The following is an 8,315-nucleotide window of genomic DNA, read 5'->3' as shown; positions in this document are numbered from 1 at the left end:
TCCCATTCTCAAGTGGGCAGTGACTCAGGCACCCCCTCCCAGGCTTCCCCTCTGACTTTAGAATCAGAGGCCCCACTCCGAAAGAACTTCATTCTGGTCCCAGCACCTGGTAGAGGACTCCCCAGGGAACTGGCAGAACAGGAGTCCCTGTTTCCTGTGGAGTCAAGCTTAGGTATCCCCTCTAGGGAGATGTGAATGTGTAACCCTCACCCCCAGGGCTGCTGGAGGGTGGGAAGGAGGTACAGTTTTGAGAACTACTGCACAAAACATGCTCAGAGAAGGGGAGGAGACTCGGTCTCGCCCTGGCAGCTCACCTGCCCAGGGAACCCAAGCGAGGCGGAGTGCTGCCTATTCCAGCCCTGTAGGGCACTGGAGATGTGGTACCCCAGGCAACCAGGCCGCAAGCCCCAACCACCTGGGGGCCAGGACTCCCAGGCTAGCTATGGAGATAACAGAGACCTCCCTTGAATCCTGTCCTGGACAGGATTGGAACCTGCAAGGCAGGTAGGGGGGAGGATCTTGTCCCTGGGGTGTCTGGGAGGGAGGGAAGGAGACTACAGACCAGGCAGAGGCGACTCTTCAGGGTCTGAGCAGAAGCAGAGCCTGCTGTGGCACCCAGGAGGAGCCTCACTTAGGGGCTCCAGGCTTCGGGAGGGGCTGCACCTGGGCTGCTCACTGCCATGTGGCTATGCAGCTCCTGAGGGAGCCTCCCTGCATTTCCCAGCCTCTGCTCGGGTCAGTCGGGGTGGGGGGCGGGAGAGACATCCCTAGTGCCTTCTGACCCCAGGCTCGAGAAATGAGGCAAAAGGGGGCCCAGCACACACCATCCAGGAATCAAGCCAGTCTGCTCCAAACAAGGGTCAGGTGTCAGACCCGGGCCCCCACAAAGTTCAGTCAGAGTCTGGAACTCAGTCAGCAGCCAAGATATGGAGGCTACCTCCTGGTGGGATGAGGGGTGGGAGGGTCACCCTCACACCCAGGCCGGGAGGCCTAAGGAGCCACTGCCAGGATGGAGGCTGACAGGCCGGTCAGCCCTGAATTGTCCTGATGAGGGAGGTAGAGGAGGGACACGGGCAGGAAGTCTCAGGACTGGCAAAGCCAGAGCAGCAGAAGATTAGGGAGCAGGGCAAGAACCAGACACCAGGCTCCCCCTGCCCCGACCTCCGAGTGGCTTCTGAGAACTAGACCCCCCCAAGAAAGACCTAGCATCCCCCTTTCCATGGCCATCAGGAAAGGAACAGATGTCTCAATCGTCTCCAAGAACGGACACAGAATACGATGCGTTGAGAGAGGATTCCTGCTCTGATGCCACAAAGCTCCCCAAGAAATGTCTGTGAGAAAGGTCACCAGCCCCACGAGGGCAGCAGGGACACCGTGGAGGAAGATTGCTGGGGCAGGGCAGCGGGCCCATGAGGATCGCATCACTGCCATCTCCTCACTGGCAGGAACTCCAAGCATCCCAGAGGTTCTCTCAGAAAAGGCAGGACCCCACGCCCCCATGGCAGGAGGGTTTGCTACAGCGGGGATCCTACTGAGAAAATCTCAGAATCAAGGTCAAAGCCAGCTGCTGCCCTGCTCTCCAAAGCCAATCAATCCCAAACCACCTTTACCTCATCCTCCTGACCTGTGTGGAGCTGCAGGGTCATCTACCAACTTCTTTACATGGCTCATGGTTTTACTTATTTATTGAAAATATCACGATAAATAGAATGCCAGGTCCCCTTGTCATAAGTAAAAGGTAGCCAATACAAATACACCATTAGAACAAAACAGTTCTATAAAAGTCTGGAGAGGTCTCCCTCTTGCCCTTAAACCCCCTCATCCCACCTCCCACCCCCCACTCCTAAGTTAAGCAGAAGGTCACATCAGCACCACGTTGAGACTTTCTTCTTGTCATAAAAAAAGGATCAAATTGGAACAACGCCTTTCTAATTCTGGTCCTGCACCTCTTAAATGGAGGCCCTATACCCCCTAAAAGAAACTCAAGAGAACTAGGGTACCTACTCCGTAATTGAGGGATGCTAGGCTAGGTCTCCCACTGCCTCACGCTTAATACTGCAAGAAAACCCACATCTCACCTGGCCCCTTCAGACACCCCTAGTCCCCTCCCCCTGTGCCAACTCTCACACCACTTCCAGCAAGTCCCTCTCACACACTCCCCGCGGGCCCCATGGTCACCGCTGGCTCAGGTGGGACACCAGGTAGACAAGGCCCACCAGCAGGAGGCCGCGAACCCCAAGCATCATGAGCAGGAAGAGCAGCAGGATGGAGGTCACCGGCTCCACAGTGTGATTCCCCAGGTGCCACTGAGGAAAGCCCATGTTCACCAGCTGTCTGTTGAGGTCATTGAAGGGGGACTGGGCGGCACCAAGCCGGGCGCCTGCCTGCTGCTGCTGGCGGGGCCCAGGACCCCCTGGAGGGCCATGACCCCTGTTGAGAAAGCCCTGGAAGGTAAAAACAGAGAGACCCTGAATCCAGAGGAATCCAGAGGAAGCGTCATCCCTGGGGTTGAGGCCCCAACAGGAGGGACTCCAGCGTGGGCCCCGCCCCTACAGCCACTCTGGGTCACTATCTCCTTCCCAGGACATGGCAAGCTCTCAGAGTGCCGGAAATGCCGGTGTGTATTCTCCACATTCCCAGTGAGAATGAGCCCAGTGGATGAGAGGGCCTGGTCCTTGAGTCCATCTTTGGTACTCAGTACGCTCCCTCCAGAGCAAGCGTCCTGGGGTCATGTGTTCATCTCCTCCACACTCCAGAGTTCCTCAATATTCTCAAAGACTCTCATGTCAGATGCTGGCTCCCGCTGAGGTTACCAAGTTCAAGGAGAGACAGACCTTGGGTCTGAACTGGGAGGCTGACTGGAGGAGGAAGGCCTGGGTAAGTAGGGACCAGGAAACATAATCCCTGCATTCTCCCCAGGCCTTGACTGGCTCCCCACCTCTGCTCTCTGCAGAGTGACAGAAGGTGAATGAGCAGCAATGGAAAGTTCCAGTAATGGACAGAAAGCCAGCTGCCCTTCCAGGAGGGATGGGTACCTACCTGCCGAGGAGTGCCCCCTCTCTGTGATGTAGTGGTCCTCACGCGGGGGTCATCGTCCTGAACGATCTCCCCATTGGCCAAGATCCGCACCATCCTCCCAGCAGGAGTGGGTCCCTACAATGCCTGGACACCTGCAACGCACAGGCAGGGGCCCAGAGGTCCGGTTCCCCAGTGACCCTGACTTTGTAGTCTCTGGCTGCTCTCTGAGGCTTTTGTACAATCCTTCCCTGACCTCAGTGAGCCTGGAGGACCTGCTGTGGAGGCGGATGATCGGCCACCCACCTCTTGACCAATAACAGAACAGGGAAATGCAAGCTGTGGGGTTAAAATCTCCGCAGACACTGACTCAGTCCACCAGGGAAACTGCCAGGAGTGGTGTGGAGCCTGGTGTGGAGCCCGAAGTGCCGAGGCTGGGTTGGAATCCAAAGACTCCTCACCCCAACCTGGCCAGCTATGTGAGGTAAACCTGGCTAGGCACCCTGAAGTGGCTCATACGAAACTCTGGGCGGCAGAGAAAGTGCCCTAAAGCCAGGCACCAGCGGCTCACCTGTAATCCTAACTACTCAGGAGGCTGAGATCCTAGGATAGGGGTCTGAAGCCAGCCCAGGCAGGAAAGCCTCCATGAGACGCTCCAAACCACCTCTCCAAGAACTGGAAGCGGAGCTGTGGCTCAAAGTGATAGCGCCTTGAGCCAAAAAAAAAGAGCTCAGGGCCAGAGCTCAGGTCCCGAGTTCAAGCCCCACAACCACCACCACCACCACCAACAACAAAAGTGACCTAAACACTTAGGCATTCAGGCCTCTCTGGAGAGAGGGCGACCAAGGCAGCCCATCCCCAGCGGCCCCCCCCCCCATTTCCCTGACATTTAAAGGCGCTGCTCCCCAAGAAGCAAACACCAAGGTCCTGGGCCTTCTCCTTCCAGGTGATGGGTACCCCCGCCCCTCTCCCGTACCCAAGGCCCTACCTGGCCCAGCCCACGCTGGCTGCAGACGCCCCAGGCCGCCGGGGGCGGCGGTGGGCTAGCCCCTCCTCCCTCCTCCCTCTCCCGGAGTCGGGGTGACAAAGGCCCCCGCCCAAGCGCATCTAAACACTCCTAAGCGCGGGGGGGGGGTCCCGCGCGGGTGGGTGGGGGCCTGACACGGAGGGGACCCAGCCGGCGGGCCCGCACGCTGCCCCGGGAGGGTCGGGGTCACCCGGATCCAAGGCCGAGCGCGCGCAGGGGTAGTGGGGGGGCGCTGAGCCGGGGCGCCCGCCAGCCGCCCAGGCATGGCTTGCGGGGTCTGACGCCGAGCCCGCCATGCAGAAGCCGAGGCCGCCCGTGCCCGGGCCTGCCCCGGCGGGGACACCCACCTGCGGACGCGGCTCGCGGCCTCGGCGGCGTCCGCTCCGGTGGCTACCGCGGCTTCCGCCCACCTGACCTCACAGGAAGCGCGCCGGCCGGACGCGGCCCGCGGCGCCCTCTGCCGGCGGAGGCCGGGAACTACAGGGGCCGGGGGGCGGGGGGGGGGGGGGGGGAGGAGGAGGAGGAGGGCGACCGGGAGGAAGGGCAGGACAAGAAGGGAGGGAGGACAGGAGGAAGAGGGGGAAGAGGAGCCAGAAAAGGAAGCGGGACCCCACAGCGTGAGGAATCCCAGGGAGCGGAGCGCCCCTCGCCTGCGCTCGGCCTGTGCCCACCAGAGCAAGTTGGCAGAGTTAGCCCTGGATGCTCCCAAAGTAGGGCCAGCCCTGGCCTTCTCCTGCAGCGCCCGGGTGCATGGAGAAGCCAAGGCTCGGAGGAGGGCAGGTGCAGGCTGCAGGCTTCCTGGAGGAGGTGGCTTTGGGCCGGTGCCACTTCTGGTTTGGGAGTGGTTAATTGGAGATGAGAGTCTCACAGAGACGTTGCTGCCCAGACTGGCTTGGAACCACGGTCCTCAAGTCTCAAGCCGCCGGAATAGCTAGGATTACAGGCATGAGCCACCAGCACCTGGCCTGATTGGTTTATCTTGAACAGTTTATACAGGAATGACAAAATGGTGCCTGGGTAGACCGAACAAGCCTTGCGATGGTATCCATGATAGAGTGGAAGTGCACAACAACCATAGAAGGATGGTCTTGTTCACAAGTGGTGCTGTGAGAATCAGGTATTATGTTGGATCCCTACCTCACATACATGCACCTTTACCGAAGCTTAATTCTAGGTGCGTAATACATACACCTACCTATGTGCGGCACAAAACAGATTTTAAAACAGAAATCACATATAGATCCATGTGTGTGCCTACTCTGCACCTCTGAGTAAAGATCATCTTACCATATTATTAAAAAATGCTGTCAACCAGACAGAATTAATAAATTATTTCATCAAGTTTACCTTAAAGTTAAGAATTCCTATTGGTCAAGGCACTATTTTGGTGTGGGGGACTTTTTGCTTCTATGTTTTTGTAGTACTAGACTTGGACCCCAGGGCTTTGTACATGCTAGACAAGAGCATTATCACTCCAGCCAGCCACACATCCCACCTGTAGACATTCTTCGTTAGAATTTAGGTAGCTCATATCTATAATCCTAGCACCTTAAGATGTGAGATCTGAGGGTCACAGTTTGAAGTCAGCCCAAGCAGCAAAGTCTGTGAGATTCCTAGCTCTGGTTAACTAGCACAAAGCCAAAAGGGGAACTGTGGCTCAAGTGGTAGAGAGCTACCCTTGAGCAAAAAGCCCAGGGACAGCATCCAGGTCCTGATTTCAAGCTCCAGGACTGGCAAAAAAGGGTAGAATTTAGCCCATGTTTTGTTGGCCCCATGTGCTTAGGAAGAATAGCATGGTGGCATGCGGAGCACGTAGAAGAGAGATGCTCTCCTCATGGTGGACAGGAAAGAGCAGCAGGGAGGGGCACACCCCAAATGACCTACTTTCACCAATCAGTCTCCACATCCAAAAGTTTCCATTACATCCCCAAACAGCACCACCAGCCAGGGACCAGGCATTCAGCACTTGAGCCTGTGGGCTGCATGTCATCTTCAAGCCATAAGAGGTAGCAGAAGTGTAAAGGAAATCAAAGATATGATCACAGAATTGTAGTGCTTGACTCTAGGGGATAATGAGGGACTCTACTCAGCAATTTTTTAAAAAAAAAAATTAGGGGTGGGGCAGGAGCATGGCCTAGTGGTAGAGTGTTCACCTAGCATGCCTGAAGCCATGGGTTCAATTCCTTGGTACCACATACACAGAAAAAGCCAAAAGTGGCACTGTGGCTCAAGTGGCAGAGCTCTAGCCTTGAACAAAAAGTATCCAAGAACAGTGCTCAAGCCCTGAGTTCAAGCCCCAGGACTGGCAAAATAAAATCCTACACGATGGTGAAGCTAGCTATAATGTTCTGGTCTGCTCAATTTCTTGACCAGCTTGGTAACCAGTCTTGCAGAGTCCATCTCTCCAGAGATGTTTCTGGGCTGTTCTCCTATTGGAAGCAGCGTAGGTAGGGTGTATAGTCTTTAGTAGCAGTGAATTTGGGTTTGAATTTATATTTTCTGGCTCTACCACATACCTACTGTGTGACCATGAACAATTTGGTTAATGTCTCTGTGCCTGGATAGCTCTGTAAAACAAGATGCTGTTATCACCTAATGAGAGTCAATAGCTGTGAGGCACTTAATATATTGCCTTATTAAATGAGTAAAATTCATATATTTGTTCAACATAAAAACCCTTCAAGCACCTGTGCTACACTGGGCCCTTTGATGAACCTTCATGGGCCAGAGAACTTGGACCCAAAAGGCAGCTACAGAACTCTCAGAACTGAGGCTCCATCTCGCAGATGGTACAGCCCCTCATGTGGAATCTCCCACTAAAATCCAAGTCACATTTCAGGCCTGTGCTTGCCTGCACCCCAGCTTGGAGAAGGTAACGCTGCCAGGGACAGGAAACCCTGAAGGCCTCACTGGCCACCTGCTTCTACAGCTGGGCCAGGGACTTAAGGCAGACTGGCCCAGAAAACGAGGCAACCTCTTCTTCCATCCCAGCACATGGAAGAATGGAAGTAAGTCAGATTGTGAGAAAAGACGAGTGTGGGGGAGCCTGTGTGCCTTGGGTGCCTTTCATTTTCCACAGAGGAAAAAGCAGATACAGACGTGTGGGGGTGGGGAGAGCAAAAAAGGCCAGCTCAGCCAAGCACTTTTTTTTTTTTGTGGGGTCTTAATTAAGCCTGGAGGCTCCATTGTTCCTTTCAGGGTGAAACATATGTTCAGGGACTGGCTGAGCTTGGGGACTGGAATTTCAATGGTGCTAGGCCCTATGGCCTACCAGAGGAGGGGGGCAGGAGGAGTTGGGGAGGGGTGTGACTGTCCCTGAGCCTTAGAAGAATCAATAATGTTTCCGGCCCAGCCTCTCTCACAGGCACCTTTCTCTGGAGCATCACAGGCACCTTTCTCTGGAGCAGGTAATTAACAACCAGAGCTGCTACCCCAGTATGGAGAAATGTCTATAGGTTCTAGCAGAGCCAGCTCCATCTCCCACCCCTCATTCTCAGCAGGCATGATGGTCTTTAGTGGCACTCAATTTCCCAACATGTGTCATTCCAATGAGGCAATCTATGAAAACAGTCACCTCCATGAGCAGAAGCCATCCAAACGGTCAGAGATTCAGGAAACACGTGGAGGGAGTTTGACATGTGCTCCTCTGGGTCTGAAGAATGGAGGGAGTCCTATCAGATTCTTCTCAGAAAAGTCTAAAGGAAAGACCCTGGGGATGCCACTGCCCCTGGGATGGCAGAAGAAGAGACTTCCTTGCGAACGTTCGCCAGCTTTTCCAGAATGGACCAAAGTCTCCATGGGGCCCCGGTTAGATGGAGATCCTGATGAAGAGGGCCAGTCTGGGTCATCCTGAAAGTGTGAAAGGAGTGGGTGATTCCTGAAGAAAACCACAGGCACAGGAGCAAGTGGAAATCTGCCCAGCCCAAGGCTCTGAAGCTCCTTGCAGCCCACAGCAGCCTCTGAAACAGGAAGTGGACAACTACTACAGAAGAGAAGGCAGGTAGTTTCCCTCAGTCTGAGCAGAGCAGGGGACCAAACCTGATATCTTGAGCCTGTGGAGCAGATGCCTGGCTGCTGCGCCCTACCCCAGTCCAGTAGTGAGAAGCAACTCTGCCACTATACTGAGAACATTGAGAATATTTCAACTGAATATTTTAACAGAAGGATTGCAGGTAGTCAGCCTTCCAACCAACAGCATGGCTTTAGATGTCTAAATCCCAAGACAGAAATGCAGAAGTATGAAAGTATAAGCATGACTACTCAAAACTCAATA

General features: G+C 55.0%; 1 protein-coding gene across 2 annotated transcripts; it reads right to left on the bottom strand.

Annotated features, from left to right (window-relative positions):
• Positions 1-1,667: 1,667 nt before the first annotated feature.
• Fam241b (family with sequence similarity 241 member B) lies at positions 1,668-4,468 on the bottom strand. 2 transcript variants are annotated; one of them, XM_090346971.1, is made up of 4 exons: positions 4,390-4,425; positions 3,587-3,724; positions 3,040-3,170; positions 1,668-2,444 (listed from the first exon to the last, which is right to left on the bottom strand). In XM_090346971.1, exons 3-4 carry the CDS (start codon positions 3,130-3,132, stop codon positions 2,175-2,177), a joined length of 363 nt encoding a protein of 120 aa, XP_090203097.1. In that variant the 5' UTR covers positions 3,133-3,170; positions 3,587-3,724; positions 4,390-4,425; the 3' UTR covers positions 1,668-2,174. The 2 variants fall into 2 exon arrangements, with proteins under 2 accessions (XP_090203097.1, XP_090203096.1); XM_090346970.1 differs by lacking the exon at positions 3,587-3,724 and having other exon boundaries at positions 4,390-4,468.
• Between the last annotated feature and the right edge of the window lie 3,847 nt (positions 4,469-8,315).

Source organism: Megascapheus bottae, chromosome 15, assembly GCF_031878675.1.
Source record: "Megascapheus bottae isolate mThoBot1 chromosome 15, mThoBot2.hap1, whole genome shotgun sequence".
NCBI lineage: Eukaryota > Metazoa > Chordata > Mammalia > Rodentia > Geomyidae > Megascapheus > Megascapheus bottae.
The sequence above is the reverse complement of the archived record's forward strand: the minus strand, read 5'-3'. Positions and strand labels throughout refer to the sequence as shown.

What these genes read in the sequence shown, in the direction of transcription:
- Fam241b (XM_090346970.1), bottom strand. Translation starts at nt 3,132, where the DNA reads ATGGTGCGGATCTTGGCCAATGGGGAGATCGTTCAGGACGATGACCCC. An exon ending in GAGGGGGCACTCCTCGGCAG is followed by an intron (nt 2,445 to 3,039) that starts GTAGGTACCCAT and finishes TTTACCTTCCAG; the next exon opens with GGCTTTCTCAACAGGGGTCA.